At 36.9% G+C, this 22,595-nt stretch overlaps 1 protein-coding gene across 2 annotated transcripts; it reads right to left on the reverse strand.

The window, feature by feature from the left end:
* Positions 1-525: 525 nt before the first annotated feature.
* On the reverse strand, positions 526-21,585 carry LOC116287330 (TBC1 domain family member 1). 2 transcript variants are annotated; one of them, XM_031693995.2, is made up of 17 exons: positions 20,921-21,584; positions 14,492-15,211; positions 13,755-13,850; positions 13,519-13,642; positions 13,110-13,201; positions 11,778-11,888; positions 11,379-11,462; positions 10,521-10,571; positions 9,895-10,197; positions 9,229-9,283; positions 8,397-8,534; positions 7,122-7,274; positions 6,019-6,177; positions 5,107-5,351; positions 4,137-4,296; positions 3,722-3,759; positions 526-3,390 (listed from the first exon to the last, which is right to left on the reverse strand). In XM_031693995.2, the coding sequence occupies exons 1-17, from the start codon at positions 21,473-21,475 to the stop codon at positions 2,680-2,682; spliced, it is 3,795 nt and encodes a 1,264-aa protein (XP_031549855.2). In that variant the 5' UTR covers positions 21,476-21,584; the 3' UTR covers positions 526-2,679. The 2 variants fall into 2 exon arrangements, with proteins under 2 accessions (XP_031549855.2, XP_031549856.2); XM_031693996.2 differs by lacking the exon at positions 10,521-10,571 and having other exon boundaries at positions 20,921-21,585.
* Positions 21,586-22,595: the final 1,010 nt, after the last annotated feature.

Genomic DNA, 22,595 nt, shown 5'->3' on the forward strand with positions numbered 1-22,595 from the left:
AATGGGAACCCATTGTTTTGTCCCCCTGATTCAGCTACATTCCGAAGTGCTGCAAGGGGTCTATAGAAGTGTCAGATCAGATGCCATGACTTAAGCATCTTGTGCGATGCCATGCACAGTGAGGGAAGAACATTATAAGCGAAGCTGCGCGGGAACTGTCACCCTCATTACCTCTGCGCGCGCTACAAATTTTCTTTCATACAGAGTGGAGAGATAAACTCGTACCCAGTCGCTTCTTATGCTCATAGGAAGCTATCGCGAAATGCGTTATGGATGTAAAGCACTAATGCGGGGAATCATGGGAAGGAGAAAAGACGCGCCTTTGCGCACCACGATCCGTAACGGCAAAAGGTAACGACTGGGTACAAGTCCGGTGGAGAAAGCTTCTAGTTCATGCAACTGCCCGCACATTTAGCCCGTAAAAAACAAACATTTGCAAATGTACTGTATATACGCTGCTTCATATTCGTTGAAAAACATACACCTAAAAGATGAATAAATCTTAAACACTAATTATAACAACAGTTGTTCATGTTTACTAATCTTTATTGTGTTTTTATTGTTTTTCATGTGCTACTGGTTTTGGTAGCGTGTAATCAATTACTCAGGCGGCCATCTTGAAAAGTGGCCACGCCCTTTTCAAAATGGCTGCCCTGTAGGACAATATAAAGAATACTAATTGTCATATATTACTAGGATGCTTTGTACAAACCACGATTGCATTCTCTATATCAACAAAATCTTATTTTATCATAATTTTAATTATTTGTAGTTTATTTGCGGCTTCGAAGAGTGGATCTCAAGTATAAAATAAAAACTATGGGTACAATTACTAATCTTCCCCTCACACCTAAGGAAGCATGTATCTTTACCTGGGGGGAGGGGGTGGGGACGAGTAAGCATCAACTGTGATAAAGTGAAAAGGCAATTTTACTTGAAGAAAATCGAATTTAAAGATCAAAGAAACAAAATATATACTAAATTTGAAATCCACTTTTCAAAGGACTGTTTCCCCCTCATTTTCCCTTAAATTTATATGACAAATATACTCTTCTACGACCAACAATTAATCAACTGCTTAACAACTAATAATTCTATAATGGAAAGTGACCAATATAAAGGCGCATACATCTTTTTTATACGTAATCTAAGACTTGTTATAGTGAGAGCCATGTTTTAAAAAAGAAAATTGAAAATTGAATAGAAATATATGGAATAATACACAAGACCTGCTCGGTCCCGCCGACCCGCGCGCGAACCTGTTGAAGCAAAAAAGCATCAAACAAACAAACGAACAAATAAACTAACACGAAAACAAATATAATTTGTACACCAATAATAGGTAACGGTCATGTAAATGTTATTCTTTAGATTATCAAATTCTTTAGACTTTTATATGTATAAAGCAGATTTTGTACGATCATGAAAATGGGTGCCAAAAGTTGAATTTAAGGTGATCTATGACGTCATCTATGGTTGGCTTGGCCCGCCCCCCTCCCCCCACGCTGAGGAATTCTAATCACTGTCTTTCCAAACTACGGGACATACCCAAAGACTTTGAGTGTCTTGGATTCCAATACTCTTGGAATGTGATATCAGAATTTTCAGTCGTACAAAACCTCATTTTACACTATAGCTTCTATATCTACAGGTTACATGACACAGTGTTCGCGCCGTCTGTCAATCAAACATCTGTCAATCATCTTGTCAATCAAGTACGACCCATCAACTGTCATGCAGGTTATAATATTTGCTCTGCTTTATCTGGTATGATATGACTTGGCTAAAAATGACTGCAGCAGATTATTTCTGACATCAGAATTACATAAACCTGCTATCCAGGGATATGTCTCTCTGACCTGATACAAGTTACTTAGGTGAGTCATTACAAAAGGCTTACAACAGGCAAGTGTGAGCTCACGTGACAATACGATGGTCTCTGGCGGGAATATTTCAATGTCATGTAGTATGGTAATGGTACGTCATGTGCGACACATAAATGGTTTCCTGTTGCTATGGAAGTCTTGTTCGACATGCAGTTGGAATGCAACGCTTTCTTTTGTTCTATTAATAGAAGCAACTTTACATATATTAAGGCTTTCGTAAGAATAAGAATAAGAAAAAAAGTGTAAGAAAGACTGCGTAATGTCACAAGAGCTCTACTCTTCCCCATTCATGGCCAGGTTTGAGTTAAATTCTCGGTTACAATGCTAGTCAAAACCCGCGAGACGTAAGGTTGAACCCGCGAGACTTCCTTGGACCTACAAGACATTACTAGGATTCCGTGAGAAAATCTCCTTGATGGATCATGCGCGGGACCCGTGACATGATCCCGTAGATCGGGAAGAATCATCTCCTAAAGTAACGGGACGACGCCCTTGACCCGATTAAACATGCGCGGGACCTGACATGATCCCTTAGACAAGGAAAATCATCTCCTAAAGTCACGGGACGATGCCCTTGACCCGATTTAACATGTGCGGGACCTGACATGATCCCGTAGACATGGAAAATCATCTCCTAAAGTCACGGGATAATGCCCTTGACCCAATTACAAAGATCAAGGAGATTTCTCAGTTTCCAATAATATCTTGCGATATTATTCTTTAACTCTAACACAGAACTCTCCACTGGAGAGAAAAATATCTCATATAAAGCCATACTCTATATTTTATAAAGTCACCTACTGGCGGCCATATCGTCAGTCTTATCGTTCATCAACGGGCTACGTGCTCTAACCTTGTCTGCCAGCTCATCTGCTGGGGAGTCCCTGTCCAGAGAAACTGCTTCGTCATCGGTCAAGTCACTACATCCCAGATGCTCAAAACTGTCCGTGTTTTCGTCAGTAATACTACTATGCTCCTGTGGGGAGAGGGGTGGGGCGTCAGGTGCTTCGATACTATCGGCCCTCGTCAACACGTTTCGACCAGCAGGACTGGTGTTAGCCGCACCACTTCTAGATTTCTTGAGTTCCTGGTTCTCTGCTTCCAGGGCTCGTATGTGTGAGAGTAGAGCAGCTTGGTTTATCTGCATGGTGTGGATGGACGTCTCAAGGCTATGAATAGTCTTCCGTGCACTGGATAACTGTTCTGTTAGCTCTTGTAAGTGTCTACTTAGTGTATTGTTCTCCGTCTCTAACTTAATTGCACGCTCGTGCTCAAATTCTTCGATGGAGGCCAAACTCAAGTCTTCTTCTCGTAAGACGTTGTATTCTATCTGGTAAGAATGGAGCTTCTTTGCCACGTCTAGGTCCAAAACCTCTTTGACGATGGAATCCATGTTCTCGACGGCGTATGGGGGTAGTGCGGTCTTGATCACTTCCATCGCATTTTCGAAGCCATCTGTGGCCATGATTTCTTCTTTACAACGCCCAAACATTGCAAGCATTACCTGTGCAGGGAGAGAGAGGGAACTTAGCATACGTTACCTCAGCTATATGAAAAAATACTTCAATTTTATCAAGCGTTGAAACAACCTCTGGATTGGTCATGGGCATGGCTGGCTCACAGATCAGTTGGAATTTAGCTTGTTGGGTTTTGCGAATGAAGGAAGAACCCGGGGAAAAAGCCGTGTTGCGCCGCGTTGTGTCGTCTCGGAATTGTGTCGTGTTGTGACCGTGACTGTGTCGTGTCCTGGTCGTGTCGTGCCAGGACCGTGACGATGTCGTGTTGAACCACTGTGATAAGACGGGTAGAGTAATCTTGCACTCACATACACATACCTTGAAAACCACAGTCAGCCCGTGAAGAAATATCATGTCTATAAACAAAATAACAACTATCAGTACTGTTCTTTTGATTTAAAACCTCGTAGCGTTTTTTACGCACAAATTGCGACGCGCAGCAAAAAATATCAGTACTTCATGAAGTTGTGAGCGCTTGGGTTATAATTGGATTATGAAATAGGTAATAAATATGTTTAGAAATGGGACAGAGAAATGGGACAGAAAAATGGGATAGAAAATAAATAGCAATTTGGATGGTAACTGTTGATGGCTTCCAACCATTCCCAAAAGACCGAGACAAAGACATGTCGGCGATGTAGGTGGTATAACAAAGATGCTATTGAGAAATCTTTTAAATAGTTAAATACCACTAATATGGCGGCCATGACAAGTGATATTTCGTTTGACTCACCCATGACACGAACTACAAAACCAACAGAGAACATGGAGGCAAAGAGAGTAAGGAACCAAGCCGCAGAGTACAGGGTGGGGGTGATTTCAAGCTCCTCTAACAGGGAATAGAGTTCGGGATGGAAATCGTGAAGAAGGCGAGACAGCATGTAGAACTGGATCTGTGGACAGTAAAACAGAATATTCTAAACTATTTTTCCTCAAGACCTCAACACTATCGTAAGAACGCAACAGACTCAGTTAAAAACTTTTTAGACCTTGGACCTAACAGGTACAACAGGAGTGCTTACTATTTAAACCAATCCATCAGGTTGGAAATTCATTAGCTCATGGTAAGAAAAGAGCGGGAAACTTTGACTTTCGAAAAATGGTAAACGCGTCTACCGAAGGAACCGAAAAGAGCGGGAAAAGTAGATTTCCTCAATCGGAAGAATGAGTTTTCGGGAACTTTCCGATTGGAATGATGCATACCATTTGAATTTCCGGTTTTTCCGGGTACATGAATAGTAAGCACGCCTGGTCGCCTTCAATTCTGATTCTGACGGTAATGCCTTTCGTCTTTGAGGGGTAACCAATCAAAAAACTGTCCCAAATTGAAAGGTTTCTTAATTGAATTTATACTATACTTGCTTTTATCTGTACAATACTGATTATCAGTTTATTCCAAGTTATTTTTGCGTGTGCAGATCATCAAGAGTTTTGTTCTTACAGAAAATGTATTGACTTACGAAAAAATGTTTAAAATTTACCTTAAACGTCTTCAAGCTTCTATCTTTTTCTGTTTTTTTTTTACTTCTTCATTTTATTTTTGGATACCAAACAAGGTATTATCAACATTATCTGATCAGCCTTCAGCAAAATAAGTGGGTTTTTACCCTCTGGTTACCCCCAAAGACAAAAATTATTATGGGGACGTGAAAGTAGAGAATACCCTTGATATTAGCTGATGATGACGCAGTATTACATCTCACCTGTAATTCCTGCATATCAGATTTGTACAGTTTTCTCAGGTTGAGATTATACATCAAGTGACACATGGTATCAAATGCCTGGTTCTCGTCCATATGCATGAGTAGGATTCCTGCCACAAAGCTAAGTCCCTGGCAGTAACCAACCTCTGTATCCTGCACGGAATATGCCTTGAGGAGATTGAACAGCGATAGCTGGCCAGGACCAAACTGTGACATGAAAAATGGATGACTGGGAAACGTACGGCCTGTTGAACAACATCGATGGGTAAGTTAAGTTATGTTAACAGAACTGTTAAGTGGAGTATTGAAATCCAGTTAAATAAATGATATAAGCCAGTCAATCCCTCTCTTATGTTATATACAGCTATTTCAAAATATACTGCATTACTGAATAGTGTACTCGACTCATGTCATTGTGGCAGATAATAACAACAGCCTTTTGGAGGCCAAGTTCAGGTTAAACGTACATGCTTTAATGTATCCAAGATATTATAATTTTAAGTACAGAATGGTTTTATTTACATTTTAGCTTTATTGTAAACCTGTGTTGCGCTATTTAGTAAGCAGTATTCAATATTTAACATTCAATATTTTTTGAAATAAAAACGTATATTTACAACAAGGGGCTCTTCCGTGAGGTTCACCCCATACACACTACTGCTACATTTACTTTCCAAAACACACAACACTCAACTCATATATCGATTTTTAAGGAGGGCAGAAAACTGGAGAACAATGTGAAAAACCCTTGTAGCAAGGGTGGGAATGATCAATTCAAATATGTGGTTCAGTCGAGAATCGAACCTGTGACCCCAGGCTGAAAGTCATTTCAATATGTTCTATTGCAAGGAAGCTCAATTTAATTCAAATTTAATTCAGAAAATTGGAATTGGTTCACTGATGATTACTCACCCAGGTCAATGAATATCGAATGCTGGTGTAAGCAATGTCCTTCCCGCATTTTAGAGTACGTCCCTTTTTGCCAGGAATCACTTTTCTCTTCATCTGCGTCCATCATGTATTGATTTGCCAGGAACACCCATACTTCTCCTCTCCTAGCTTTTGGTACACCTAGATTGAATTCAACAAATATAGTTAATAGAATCACAGTAAGTCAAAAGCTAGAGTCATTCAATGTACCAAAATGGTCTTCACATGCAGAGTGGTAGAAAAAAAGGTAAAAAGGTAAAGGTAATTTGTTTTACTTCGATAACGCGCGGAGTGGTTACCCAAATCTCCCGAGCCAAGGGCTCATGTTTAATGCGCTCGAAGGTGTACCCTTTACCCCCTCTCACTATCAGCGCTCCTTTTTACGGGTATTTAAAGCTAATTAAAGCTACACAGAACAGAGAGAAGTCGAAACAGATGTGGAGTTCCTGAGGATCGAAATATGGACCTCTAGCTCTGAATGCCGCACACTGAACAAACTGAGCTACGCCTGCTCCGTAACAGCCATGTTAGAGAGCAAGACATGGTTCCCTTTCACTTCATAAAACAAAATTCCCTGATTTCCACTGAATTTTCTCTGACCAAATCCAACTTTTCACTGACTTTAACGAATACAAGTTTAGAACCATTTCTATTCAAACGTCTTGATTCCAGAAAGTTACTCTCTTCTGAACTTCAACAAAATCCCAAAACATTGTTTTCAAGTCCAAATTGACCCCAGCATGTTTGCCGTCAAACCACTCCATAGAGTTCATCATGATAGATTTAATCATTATCCCTTGATGTGCAATGCACCACAGGGCATAATTCAACGTTCAGACTCAGACAACAGCAAACGAATCACTGTTGCAACGCAGTGATTTCCAATAAACTTGTCCCAAAAACAACTGACAATATCTGCTTTCATAGGTTCTACTATGAAAATCACTAGACCACGGCATGGCACCCTGTTGATTTTCCCTTGGTCCACCGGCCATCGAAATCTGTCACATGAAAGCTTTTTATGTACAAAATGATTTTTTTTATTGTCTAGCTCATAGAACATCAATTTTAGTTCAAACACTCACCAGCCTTGACGGCTTGCTGTAACAAAAATTTATCAATCTTTACATCAGATGGGGTTGCCAGAAGCTTCTCCCATTGATCAGCGGCTTCAGGACTACAACTGGGACCATCATAAGCTAGCTTGAGCCTCTTGAGTTCCACTGATCTTTGGATATCTTTGTAAGAAAACATGAAAAGAAACTGTATTTGTATTTTACTTTTATAAAGAATTCTTTAACGATTTTGTTATTAAAATGGAGATTTTTTTTGTTAGGATGCAAGGTTTTTCCTCATTCAAACAGTACATGTGTCATTCCCTGGCATTTCAAATCTACAATCTTGGTCAAAAATGTTGAGAAATTTTTGGTTTTTGATGGTATTTTCATGAAAAACATGAAAAATTCCCCTTAAGGTGGCTGCCTACTTTTGAACGTTCGATTTGAGCCCACGATGAGCGCGCGCTCAAAAACCGCTGAAAAATCTACAAGATTTTATTGAAGAACCATATGCGTTTTGAGCTTCAACAGGGCAAAACCCTCAAATTTTGCACGGGACTCTATATTTTTTGATAGCTCATTCGAAAAAAGTCCTAAAAATCTAGGTTATATCAACATTTTAGGAAAAGTTTAAATCAGGAACACGTGAAAAAATAGAATTTTGTAGGGATTTTTGTTCGACTTTATGAGATTTTTTAAGAGCACCGAAACTACAAAATATGACAAATCAATGTATCTCTCTGTCTTTTTGTCGAAAATATCCATGTATTATTGTAGAAGGATTGACTAGCCTTCGTTCGTGCAATCATATAATCTGCAAATAACTATTATCTTATTAATCTTAATTTTTTTCTAATCACTTCCGGTGGTGCAATTTTTACTCCAAAAGCTCGTGCGTAGGCTTCCATTAAATGCTGATTATCTCGAAAACGAGCTCGGGACACCCTTTTTTTATTTCCAGATTTGGAATCAGCATTAAATTTCAATTTGGAAAATCGAAGTTTTAAAAAAAGCTTAAATCTATTTTCAAAAGTAGGCAGTCACCTTAAAAAGACCCCTCCCCCGCCCCTAAACAATGTTGTTTGGAGGGATACAGGGCTGCTTTGCCTAGAGGTGCCAACATTGTCCTGTGAGTGAGGGGGTACGGACAATATTTTTTCTAATAAGGGAAATTCTACTATTTCATGATTGGATGAAACATTCTCAACTCTTTTTGTCCAAGATTGTAGGTTTGGGTAGCATCCATTGATGTTGCATGCAAGGGGTCTATACTGTAGGAAAAACTAGTACTATTTGTCTTACCATCCAGTGTTTTATTCTCTCTGTCCATTCTTATCAGGAGTATCTGTTCCATTATTATCTTTCTCCATAAGGCTCTTAGCTCCTGGCTAGATCTTTTTCTTCCAGTCATCTCACTCAATGAAATCGTCGTATCCATATCTGGTGTTGTTAAGTGATAAAAAATCTATAGTTGAACATTTTTCACGAAACTGGGATGTTGCACATAAGAGGGTTTTTTTGATCAATAAAAGCACTGCTGTTAGATTGGCCAAAAAAACCTTTTCATCAAACCTGGAAAAAACCTCTGGACTGATCGGTGTCAGAGCACAGGTAACAGATGAAAATTGGATTGTAGTGCGCTAGATTTTATGGAAGAAGGAGAACTGTAGAACCCAGAGAAAAACCCTTGAATCGAGGGAGATACCTAACAAACTCTACTCAATGTGAAGGTAATAATAAAAGGGTAAATTATACACCACGAAAAGATGAAAAAACTGACTGACTTTTTGGTAGCTAGTCCTTCGTCCGAGTAAAAGAGAAAGAGGTGGTAGAAAGGAGTGTTTATTATAATGAGAATAAGACAAAAGAAACCAATGAGAACAAGGTAGGCAAGGAAACGAAAAAAAAACAATCAAAAGACAAAAGAAAGGGTTAATTAAAAGCAAAGCGTTCATTAATCTCGTTGGGACTAAGAGTGCCCAATAGGTGAAGAAGCCGCACTAGCATCTGAAAAGTCAGTTATTTCATCTTTTCATATGTGATGGTGGGGCGGGAACCTAAAGCAAGACCCCAGTGGGGAGAGGAGAGATCCCTACCACTACACCATCATTGATTCCTACTTAGAGCAACTCACCACTAGAGACACTAGAATGTCTCTTTGAAGGAGTCACAACACTGTTAAAAATGTTCTGAAAGAAAAATAGTGGAAAAGGTTACTTCAAAACACTGGCGGGGGGGGGGGGGGGGGGGGGGGAACCAGCAAAAAGCAACAACAGTGACAGCAATAATAGAAATAGCAGGAGCAACAGAAGCAACAAAAACAATAACAGCAGCAGCAGCAACAACAGCAGCAGCAACATCAACAACGACAACAACAGCAGCAGCAGCAATGTCAACAACAACAACAACAACAACAACAGCAGCAACAACAACAGCAGCAACAACAACAGCAGCAGCAGCAGCAACAACAGCAGCAGCAGCAGCAACAACAGCAGAAACAACCACTTTACAGTAGCTTTTGCATAATATTTTACCATTTTGGACCATATGCCATTGCCTTTAGTATCATTTCTTTATTTAATAGTTGTAGCATTGAGAAAAACAAATTAACATGGACACAACAGAAACAATCTTATTTCCAAGAGAATGACAATGAGAATGTTTGAAATGTGAAAACATTTTGCCCACAAGGTAAAAATATCTACATGTATCATATCAAACAATAACAAACTGCAAGAGTCACATTTCAGAAAACAAACCCTTGTAAAATAAGCATTTAACCATAGCTACACTTAGTTACCTGTCGGTATGAATGCTGTCTGCTCAGCTTACGATGCATCTGTGCCGTTGGTTTTGTGGGTGTGAGCGGAGGGGATGGACCAGATCCAAAAGTCTCTGGTAAACTATCGCTAGATTTATTCCTTATGACTCCTCTCTTCTGATCTCCTCTGACTCCTCTTTGGTTGTTAGATTGTGCACCAATATTGCTCACTGGAGGCTTTTCATCAATAGACGACATGGGTGCAATCGGCCCACTTCCTAAGGTGTCAATTGTGTGGCTACGTCGTCTTAACGATGGGCTTGGTCTTGATGGATCTTCGGACTTAAAAGTAATATTCACATGTTATTTATGCATATTGGTTATTTCACAAAGTTCTGAGAGGAAAACCTGTGACAATAAGCAACCTATCAAGAAAAGTAGTAAAGTGAAAATCCTAATGATCACAGGCTAGAAGCATTGTGCCGATAAACCTTTAATGGCTCCCCCAATATTGTTATTTTGACAGATATTTATCGATAATTAAGAATCTCAATTTTCAAATTAATAATTAATTAAGAGCGAGTGAGAAATTTAGAGTAACACTGAGAGAAAAATTGGACATTGTAATCATGTGCATATAGACAATCATTATGTCATTCACATACACTAGTGTTCTCTTCAACACTGTCTTCTCTTAATGTCGTTCTGGATCTTCCCTAAAAAGTAAAGGATCATGGATTCAGACAATTAAAGGTCCATGCATACCTGAAAACGTCTACTATATTAGATATTAGAACTCCTAGTACCTAGCTAGTCAGTAATTATTTTCGTTAAAGATAAAGGAGTGGTTATGCAGGTTTTCCATGGCAAAGACTGAAGCTAAAGCTTTTGATACCAGACCAAATTGAAATTTAGCAAGTTAATTCTTGGGAAGGAGGAAAATCAGAGAACTTGAAGAAAAGCTCTCAAAGCACAGGAGAGAAACAACCAGCAAATCTGGTTACATAATATGATGATGAGTCCAGGGATCAAATCCATGAATACGCATTGAATAAGGTGGGGCATTAGCTGCACGCATCACCAGTGGGGACACAGATTGCCCCTTTTGTTTGGGGCAGGGGGGAGGGGGGAGGGGGTAATTGTCCAACCATTAGTCATTTAAGATAGTTGAAACTTTAAACACCTAAGGGAACAACTGAATGAATGGCCTGAATGGGAAGCATTAAATCAAAGCCAAAAAATAGAATTTTTGAGCTTTGGAGTTAATGGAGACCACATGTAATCCTCTTGAGAATATTTTTTGAGAAGATATTTTTGAGTTATATGTATGTTCATGTGACTTCTCATGCACAACCGTTAAACAAAGAAAGGATACTCTAGATAATGACATACATGTGGTCTGAAATGGAAAAACATTAGGCTCAAGCTAAAAAGTCCTATCACTAAGATTTATCACCAAAACTTCAGATATCTGAACAAGGGTTTTCAGAAACTACATAAAAAATGTAGTAGTCATGACTTACTCTTTTGCTTCTAAAGTTCTCAAGAGAAGAAGCCAAAGATTTCTTTGCCTTTTGAAGGAGGTTGGAACCAGCTTTGTCTTTTTGCTGTCAATGATAAGGAATATGTTAAAGCAATATAAAAATGGAAATAGAAAATGAGATGGAAGGATAGATGGATGCAAAGTTGGTTGTCTTAGAATGCATGCTCTAGCAATTATTATTATATATTTATATTATATATAATTATTACTTGATTGGAATTGAATAGAAAATGGGATGGATGAAAAGAAGGATGTAGAGAACTTTGGTTGTTCTGGGAAGCATGCTCTAGCAATAAACTGATTAGAATTGAATAGAAAATAGGATGGATGAATAGATGGATGGATAGATAGATGGATGTAGAGTTGCTCTAGCAATTACCTGATTAGAATTGGAATGGGTGTGCACATGCTGTCTCTGTTCATAGATATTTCTGAAAATGGCCATGATCACTTCCACTTCTTCTTGCATATTGGAAAATGGACTTGCAGCCTGTAAGGATAGACCATAAGAAAAACTATAGGTAATCAATCATACAAAGGAACCTTAAAGTTCATTACAAGGTGACAGGGCCATGAGGACAGTTTTACATATTTAAGCTCAATATTATGTAAACACGTTCTTGTGGAGCCAAATAGCAAAATATCAAATGCGACCAAAATTTATTAAATGCATATTTGAGATATAAAGCCAAGTACTTTGGGAGAGGTGATACTAACTCTAATAATTTGACAAAAATTTTGTTACAAGTTTCGAGCAGCAGTCACACAAATGAAACGCTTAAAAATTTGGAGTATTAAACTCAGTTAAATAAAAAAATTGTGAAAGTAGAGGGCTTGTCGTTTTTCTGCCCTGGCTCACAAGGTAAGGGGTTGAGGAGAATATATTTGGGATTTATTTTAGTACTTAAATAAAGAAAGAATGATCTTTGTTTTCAAAAAGTAACCTTTCATAGCCAGTGGCTAAAAATAATGTGACTCTTATTGCATGACTGTGTCGGAATTTTGAAGTTGATATTCGTATATTGAAAACTGGAGGACAAGAAAAAAATCCTTGATGTACAGGAGAGGATCAACTAGCAAATCTACTCATTGTATCCTTTTTAAGTACAAAAAAATTATCTACAGCATGATGTCCAGGAATGAGGTATTACCAAGCTAAAACTAATTTGGCAGGTGATCATGATGGCATGACCAGTGACTTACTGGATATTATTTTAAGCCCTGGATGCCACATTAAAAAAATCCTTCAACAAAGTTATTAATAATTCATGAGGAAAATACAATAGAAATCATGGCCATGAAGAGTTTTATGATTCTGATATAAAATCATGTTCATTTGCATCAACTTTAACTAGTGTATTATCTTGGGCAGATTCACTTTTATCTTAAAATTTTGAATCAAATACAAAAGAACTAAGCTAGACGTTTGTTAAGTAACGTACAACATGTTGGAATCCCATGTGTGACTGGGTTGTATACACATTGTATACAACACAGCCAGTCCTATACACCTACTTGCAAGAACGTTGTCATACGAAAATAGAACATTAGTGATTTAGTGGGATAGGAATTATATTAAAAAAAAAAGAAGATCACTGAAGCTGAACTTTTTCTTTTGTCTTTTAATGTATTCCTTTCTCACTAAATTACTAATGTTCTAATATCGTATGACAACGTTCTTGCAAGTAGATGTGTATCACTTGTGAAATACCTTGTATCTGTCGGTAAATAAGTTCCTTTCCTCTTCTGTGAGGACCACCAATTTTTTTTGTAGGATTTCATGCTGTTGGTTTACGGATGCACCTAGATCAGACAAAAGTATTAAGCATTACAACATTACACTTTGAGGCTGACTTTTAGTAGCAGTGTTTTTCTAGGGGGGGTAAGGCCAAGAGGATAGTACACCAAAACTTCCCAAAGAGAAAAACAAAGAAATAGAAAAAGGCAAATGCAACCACATGCTTCTAATAACACTTAAACGCAAGTTATTTTGGGCAAAGATTAATAACAGTTTTTTAATAACTGGCAACTCATTGTACCTTATGGTGTCAGTAGCTAATTTTTTGTACCCCTCTGCCGCTGAAAATGCAAGGGTTCTTTATTAAAAAACGTTTACTTACCTTCTAACTGCCTACAGAGTTGATGAAGGTGGTGAAGAGGACACATCTCACATACATTTGTCGTGCCTGTCGATTGCCATGCTGCATGGAAAGCTTGTTTTAATGATCTCATCACCCTGTCAACCTGTGAGATACATACTGGTTATACAATGGTCTTGAGTGATATATTTTTAGCACAATTTTGGGTTAAGTAATTCACTTTTTTAATTTTGATAAACACAAGTTTTTAGTATTACCAGATTTTCTGAATCTCCTTTAAAGACATAACACATGTACGTGGACTGTCGTTGTTCTCTACAGATGAAACCAAAGTGTTCTGGGTTCTTTGACCCCTACAGAAAAAAACACACATTATCTTAAAGCATATTTCACAGGATGATTAGAAAGTGATGATGACGTTTGATGGATTATAATGTATTATAGTGCCCTTTCAAAATGGAATGATATAATACAGCGTTTTCACTCACGTGAGAAGGCAGCCATAAACAATAGAAATTTTCAAGAAGTGTTCAATTCCCGGAGGATTGAAAATATGTTGTTTTGGTCCCCATAGTGGCCACTGTGACGTCATGTGAAAATGCTCTATCAAAGGCATTGTCTATTGAGTTGTGAATTCCAGATTACTTTTAATGCAATTTATAAACATGAGACTGATGGTTAGTATAAGTTGTAGGCATTGCAAGGGTGTCTTTACCATCTCTGGGGTTATGTTACTTCCCTTTAATATTGGATAGTAATGATGAAGTATGGAGAGATGAGACCACCATTTAAAATTGCTTGTCTGAGCCAGGACATAGTTGTCTATCCTGTGCTAAATAGACCAGAAACAACTATACTTTACCATAATGTCCTGTTCATCGTTAAACCCTCCACCCCCCCCCCCTCCCCAAGAGTTTTCGACAAACATCAAGGCAAACTAATCAAGGTGGCAATATTCTAATGATTATTAATTAACTATTAATTAAAGACTAACCTGTTGGCAGAATGATATTTCTCGTAGCAATTTGTCCATTAGACAGGCATTACTTATTGAGCTTATCACCATCACGTTTACTGCACTAATCTGTATGACCACATTTCTGTTCTCAGAATTGGCCCCAAAGCTAGCAGATCGTGCATGTGTTTGACGCGAGGTGTGATCACTATCAGCACGACCCTTAGTTGCTCCTGGTTTAAAATGATTTTTGTCGCCATCACTTGCCGATCTTGGTCGGATGTCGCCATTGCTGGCAGGTGTAGAATCCTCTAGTTTGGGCAGCGATTCAGGGTTACATTCTCCAATGATTGCATCGCCTTCTAAGCTTGCAGCTTTCTTTGCTCTTTGGTGGATAGAGTTTTTGTGTAGTTCAGGAGGGGACTGTCTTTTAGTGATATTCACATTTGGTTGCCGAGAGACTATCTGGTGATTGTTTGATCCATGTAACTCATTCTCTAGTTGATTTCGGCGGTTGAGATCCTTGAACCGTTGAACTGAATCATCAATCAAAGTAGGCGGGGCCTGACGATGTGAAACACTGACCCTTCCTACATATGTCAATTGGTAGCTTACCATCACTCTTTGTTGCACGCCATCAATGCTGTTAGATATAGTATTAGTTGATTCAAAACTTGATACTTTTCTTTTGGGTTTTCCATCTGCTTGGTCACAGCCTACCTTTACTGTTTGTTTGATTTGATGGATGAATCCAGGGACCTGGGGGGGAAATAACATTAGAATGTTATGCTCATGTCTGAACTAAGCCAGTGGGGGGGGGGGGGGGGGGAGTGGGGATGCCAGTGAAGGGGGTGGGGGGCTGAAGGGCTATGTTTTGCAGTTGGCATTTTACTTTGCAATTTAAATTTAAAAAATTAGCAAAAAGTAATATTTTTTAGAAAAAGTATCAGCTACTAAAATATACCTAAATTTGACTCACATCAGAAACAACATCAAAAACCATTTTTTTATCATTCTAGGGAGAAATAATTGCAATTATATACTATTAAACTCATCAGCATGGATGAATTGGAGGGAGGTGCCTAAAAAGCTGCGGCAGGTCGTGCTACTGCTCACTGCCGAAGTAACCCTGGCCACTCAACTCTGTCCACCTTCAGACGCCTATGGCAATCGAGCACAACGTTTTGATCCACGATGATCAACAAACGTAGCATGCTACATGCAATGAAGTCCCTGAAGGCGCCCCGCAGCAACCGAAGACTGCTGGCCAGCGTGCCTTGACTTTAACTTTGCCTAAATTTCCTTTAGCCCCATGTAAACATTTCTTTACATTTTATATTTTTAAAACTCTTGTTGAGCCTAACGCATGCCAATGATGGCACAAAGATGAAAAGTACAAAATTAATTGTGCAATGATTTAGAAAATGCTACGAGTCTGTAATTGTATCTTAAATTTGAATACTATGTATGGTACGGTTTCTGTGGTACTATTTAAAATGATTATTTAATTTTGTTAATGTTTAGATACTAAAATTCTAGATAAATTCTAGCCCAGAGCTAAAATCACTTTTGATTTCTATGTGCAAAAAAGCTGAAGATAAAAGAAAGGAAAAAGTGAATGAGTTTTTTTTTTCATTCTTCCACTTTCATTCTCTTTTTCATGTGGCGTTATCAGAAAATCAAAATCTAAACTATACATTCGTATAAAGTAAAAATTATATAAATAAAATAAACCAGTGATATAAATCACCTAGGAAAAATGTTTGACAGGTTCTGAACATACGAAGGTTGAATTTGTATCATACAATACTGTCATGTGTATCTGAATAACGATGAAAGTCAAAAATAATTTACCCTAGTTAAAAAAATTTGCCATGTTTACGATTTAATAAAAACATATTGAATATTCCATCACCCCAAGCCTTTATAACATTTCATATGCCTTGTTGATGCACCCACATGGAATACCAACATGGCTGCTCCATACATTTTTACCAAAAATTGCAACATGTTTGCTTGCACATAACTCCACAACAGAATGCTCTACAGCCTTGAATCTTTACCAGTACATGTAGTTGAAAGATTATGAAACTTTTGTTTTATCATAATGCAAGATTAGGTTTTGCAAATTTGTAGGTGAAATGATGTAGGTGAAAACCAAGTGGTTACTAGCTCCAAAAAAAAACTAGAAAGAGTGCTGTACTAAAAATGTTTTTTTCTGAATGAAGATTTTGAATATAATTTATTTTAAAAAAAGAAAAAATCCTCAAGAAAAAATGATGACACAGATGGACAAATAAAGAATCGATTAACATAGTTGCATCACTAGATTTTTAAACGTCCTTTTATAGCACTTACATGATGCAACAACCCCTAGAAATTTCAAGGAAAGGAAAGTTGAGAATAACAAAGGAATAATTTCCTTAATATTGTTGCTTTAATGAGTGCTTCCCTGGGGAAATTTTTAAATAAATAGAAACAAAAAGCTTGGAAACCATGGCACGATATGTAGACAGAGGTGCTTTTTGGCTTTTTCCTGTGCTTCAAGGGTTTTTCTCCAGGCACTGCAGTTTCCTTCCCTTCAAACTTCTAAATATTAATTCATTCATATGGTATTTTACTGGCTTGACCAGAATCATCTCTAGTATAGACATTGTAAATAAAGACGAAATTCAAGATATTCTTACTGGATTTTCCAAGATTTTTTTACAAATTTTTTTTACTAATTCTCGGTAACATTTCGGATAATATTTTCCGTTAATATTTTCCAAGATCATATTTTCATATTTTACATTCATTTACACAAAATATCAATACTATATCACTAATAAGTTAATTCTAAAGTATAATTTAGTTTCAAAGAATTTACATTGGAAAGCTCTTATATAACATATTTCACGATCATCTCAATGTGCTTCTCTTTTAATTAGTCATGCTTTGCTTTCCATTCCTCACTTATTGTTTTTTTGATCCTTTTGTTTCCTTTTATTTCTTCTAATGCTGATTTCTTGTTGGTCACTTTATTTTCCACCTTAGTATTTATTCACCTTTTCTCATCTTTTCTTTCCTCTTACTCCGATGAAGGACTAACGTCCGAAGCGTCAGTTCAACAAAGCTTCTTACGGTGATTCGATTTATCCATAAGTTCCTATCGTTTTATTCAGAAACACTGACACAGTCTACACTAGTCCTCTACTAGTTATCATCCACTCAATGTGCATTACATTTGTGACTAGTGGAGGACTTTATGGAAAGTATATTAGAGCACTGTTAGTGACCGTGCAGTCTCATGCTTCAAAACTGGTATACGATGTTGAACCAGGAGACAATCCCCCACTTTTACACAAAAAATTCAACAGGTTCATTTATGTCCTCCATTTACAGGTTAAAAAAGAGTTGAAGACGAGACCTAAATTTTAAGTCATTATCCTTGAAGACTTGAAGGCTTAACCATTTGCAGATATTATTACCTAAAGGCTGCACCTTCTTCTTGGTTATTTTAAGACCCTGAGTGTTTGTCATGGCAGGACTTGAACCACAACCTCCCACACAACAGACTGATGCTCTGCCAAATAAGCAAACTGGGCGGATGTGTATACTATATATTAGACTATATATTAGACTATGTTTCTTCTCTATAACTTAATATCTTTTGTACATAAATGCATTCATATTGTATAAATGATCCATAATTTATTTGTTCAATAAAGATCTATTAGTACTATTTTCGTTATTTTTCAAATGTCAATATCGTTAATGGTCCTGACTCTGATTTTCTTCCAGTATTTTGGTCAAACTACAAAAAGTATTTCTTCTTTCTTCTTTAATACAATTTTTAGATTCTATAGCTGGGGAAAAAACAATTATCTTTGTAAACAGGAACTTTCAGAACTAAAAGATAAAAAATACTCTAGCATTCTAAAAATATGTTGATCAAATTAATATTCCTAAGATATTGCTAGGTGTTTACTTAGGTCTGTTATGGTTAAAATCACGTCTTGATTTTAGTCAATCCAAATTTTGACCAAATCAGGGTGATATCAGATTAACTGACAATAAACTATAATATATAAATAGAAAGAGTTTTAAACTAAACTAAACTCAATAAATCAGAACTGTATATCAACGTAACATTTCAGTTTCAACATGACAATTTTTTAAAAAATGATTCAAATGTTTGAAACTAATAAATTTTACGGAAATACTTTATCTTTTTATTACATGTAGTTCTGAATAAATAATGAAAATGTGAACCATTTTTCTATCTCCTTAAACATTTATTAAATCGTTGAAAAACAATTCCATAGATGTATTTGTAAATTAAACATGTCGACTTCTAGGATGAGTTCAAGTGAAATGACCTTTTACTATCAACGAATTATTTTCAAGAGAACTGAAGCTATCCTGTTAAAAATGATGACTTCAAAAACTATTTTTGGAGCTGATTAATAACTAGAATAAAGAGAGACACAATTGAGATTCAAAATCTTCAAAACAACATGAATCTAAACAAACTAGGTGTTATCTTTGATCTACTAAAAACAAATCCTCTTAAAAGGAAAATGCTTTTAAATTTAAATTTAGTTTAGACCATTAAAGAATACATTGTGGGGCAAATCTTCCTTACACATTTGGTGAAGTTTTTTTAGCTACTAAGAATTAGTGAGAAGACAGAATAATTCCTTCCTTTGCAGCTAGATTATTAGCATTAACTCTACCTACAACCAAATTGTACAAATTAAGCCTCATTTACCAGTAAAAGGTATTACCAAAACACTAAAAAACTATATCTCAAGATAGATTGCCAATAATTCCAGATACTACTAAAGTATAGTTTTATACATATATATATTGATAATCACAAGATAGACAATAATATCTTAAAAAGACATGGTTGGAAAGCCAGCACAGCCTTGCGGTTATTGTCAATACATATATTGTTCACTGCTGGAAAACCTATCCTATTCAAAGCCACCATATGCTTTATGATTTGGAATACATTAATCTAAGCAGCAACATAAAGATATAAATTGTAGTAGCAAAATACTACAATAATTGCACCTTTAGTGTGAACATCATTCCATGGATTTGGCTTCAAAGATTTGACTTCAATAATGATGGGGTAAAAACAAAAGATGTACACTTAAAGTCAAATCAAATGTGTTTTGCAAACAAACGTTCATAAAGACCCCTTATTTGCATGTGCTTTTGTCCAGGAAGGAAGGTCTTGTTTCTCTAAGACAAAAGAAATGCTGTTCCTGTAAAATATCAGCATTGAGATGTCAAATTGTTGACTATATAACTTTGTTCAATTAAAACATAAAATCAAGAATGAAAACCAAGATCTTTTGACCTTCTTATGAACTAAGAATGGTTGACAAACACTGAATCTTCTTATATAATATCCTTTGATTCAAATACTTCAGAAGCCTCATAAATTTCCTCATTATCCAAATCAATCGGTTTAATTCATATAAGCTTAACTTGCCAACAAAGATATATTATTCGCAATAAAAAAAAAAGAATTTTAAACAGTGAAACTTACTCGTGAAGTGATATTTTCTAGAGTATTTTGATGATGTTTACATGTGGGAAACCAACCAGTTAATTAGTTTCACACTTGGAATATAAAAACCCCCCAATATTGGTCCTCCAATGCTATAGGGATTTACAAAATGTGGGCAAAATTTATAAGATCATCGTGAACATGAATTCTCATTTTCGGAGTCTAGGACAAAAATTAGTTTAGCTGAGGTATAAAATTGGGAGATTTAGAAGAATCGTCGTTAAATAGACACGAGATATTTTGGTACTGGTAAACCTAACAAATTTAATATAATGGACCGATGGCCTTGTCCTTTGACAAGCCGAAAGCCCCATAAAGATCTCAACAAAACACAAGAACACTGTCCTTTTGCATCTTCTGTCAATTTACAGCTCAAAGTAAACCCTCTAAACATTTAAATACCGCTAAAAAAAGCTGAGAGAGTCCTTTATCTGCAAGAGAAATTCCTAGCTTTGCAGATGAAACCATCCTTCCGATCCTTAGATCTCCAGATTTAAAGAAGTCTGCTGAGTTATTTTTACTTAATAGTTTAAACTACACTTCTACTAGCAAAGGGCCAGAAAAAAACGTGCAAAGAGATCTTATTGATCAGCTGCTACATATGAAAGTCAAACATTTTTTGCATGTAAATAATCGCATTAATTTTGTGTGGCAGAGAAAAAAAAAAAGTTTTGGAACGACAGAATATAGCAGCTAACCAGTATGATAAAGAGAAAGATGTTATGAACAATCTTTTCTGGTGAAAATTAAGTTACGATTTTTAAATGAGACCCGTAGGGGTCAAGACAGAGCAGAACGTGCAGTGAGAGAAAGAAAAAAAAATTGTCAACATGCAAAACAGTGGTCAAGAAAAACAACGAAAATTAAAACAATATATTTGTGAAGATAGCTCAAAATCTTACCGAGAGGGTGTCCACGGATTCAAAGACGAAGCAGTGGCAAGAGGTAGTGCTGTCGTTGGACTTTACCAAGTAGGCGAAGCACTTTTTGTCTGTCGAACGAGCACAGCGAGTAATAGATTGTACACGATGTTCAAAAGTCGTCGCACCATCCGCCACATTCAGCGCTTTTACCGTCGACTCCTCGACACACAGATAAACATTCTGTCTTTCGCGCTTTCTCCTAACCTCAGAAATAATCCATGGCAGCATAGACTGTGTGTATCGTCTATCAAGTTCGGCGACCCCGAGGTAGACGAACTGAAACTTTTGAGCAGCTTCGCCATTTTGAAGTTGAGAACCTTCTTGTAGCTCAGCAGGTTCAGGGGTTTCAACACTGGTGGTCATGCCTTTCCCCTGGCACGACTCGTCCTCGAAGCTTCCCACTCCACTGTCAGTAGACTCGCATATTGTGTTTGAATTGCTGCTAGGTGGATTATTTTTGAGCCATGTTTTCTTGTACCTCTGCACTTCCATCACACATAGCACACGAGGTGACGAGGGCTGCCTCGCTATCATGTCCCTAGATCACCTCTCTTTTGTCCAGAAATCACTTTTCTTAAATAAAACAAAAAAACTTGTTCGAGCTTGCCCAAGCTTTTTTAAGCTCGTAATAGAATTGTCAGAGGAGGGATTTCCCCAAGATTTTGTTAATTTTCCCCTTTTTATTAATTTCATTTTCGCTTTTTTTTAACTGTAATTCAAGTAATCTTCTTTATAAGAGTGTGACGTCATTTTGACGCAGTTCACTCTTCTCATATTTGATCTTATTTTTTTCTGCTGTGCTGTTTTATATGTACGAAAATAACTCCCCAAAAATAGCTTTGACGAATCTTCAAAGCAGGTTCAGAATACATAGTTTTGATTGTATTTCCCCTGTATTATAGATATTTCTAAAACGGCGATTTACGGCATTCTGGATACTCTCCAACGCAGCCGCTATTCACTACGGGCATAGGCCAAAAAACATTATTTTAAAAAACATCATTTCATAGCCATTTCTTAGAAAAAGCAACGGATTTCGTGTTTATTGACCTGATTCTTGGATTAGTTTTGATTTCAGTCAAGGTCAAACCCGATGTGTAACGCAAGTGCTTCATGGATAATTTTGAATGACACATACATGCATATAGAAACACGTAGCGATGAAAAAAGGTTGCTCTGGTTCCTTGGACAAGCCTTTCGCATCGCACTTGAGTTTCTTGATAGAAAAAATATTGTCATGCCATGGTTTCATATTAGTATCCTCTACTAAATCAGCGCTGTATTCAAGGCTTAATTTTATTTGTTTTATGGCACAAGGCCATCAGCAGGAATTAATTTTATAAGAAGCACAAAAACTGAACCTTCTCTTTGTCGTCCATCTAGGAGGTGCCCCCCTGCATTGAGGTTTTATCATAACGTTTGACAGTGAATTCAAATAAGATTTTTTGACTCTTAATTGTATGGTTTTGCTTTCGTTTAACTCAAAGTTTTGATCGACTTTCAAAAAATAAAAATTTAAAAAAAAATTTTGGTGAGAAAAGGATTACTTTTTCGGTCAGTCTAAGAATAATTTAGTCACGTGATTAAAAATTCTAGAACTACACACGGCTTAACGTGTACGACTCAAAAGCGATATAAATATTAATTCTAACAT

This window comes from Actinia tenebrosa, unplaced genomic scaffold (genome assembly GCF_029948245.1).
Source record: "Actinia tenebrosa isolate PJP-AT-01 unplaced genomic scaffold, QUT_ActTen_1.0 PGA_scaffold6__47_contigs__length_16458017, whole genome shotgun sequence".
NCBI classification, from domain to species: domain Eukaryota; kingdom Metazoa; phylum Cnidaria; class Anthozoa; order Actiniaria; family Actiniidae; genus Actinia; species Actinia tenebrosa.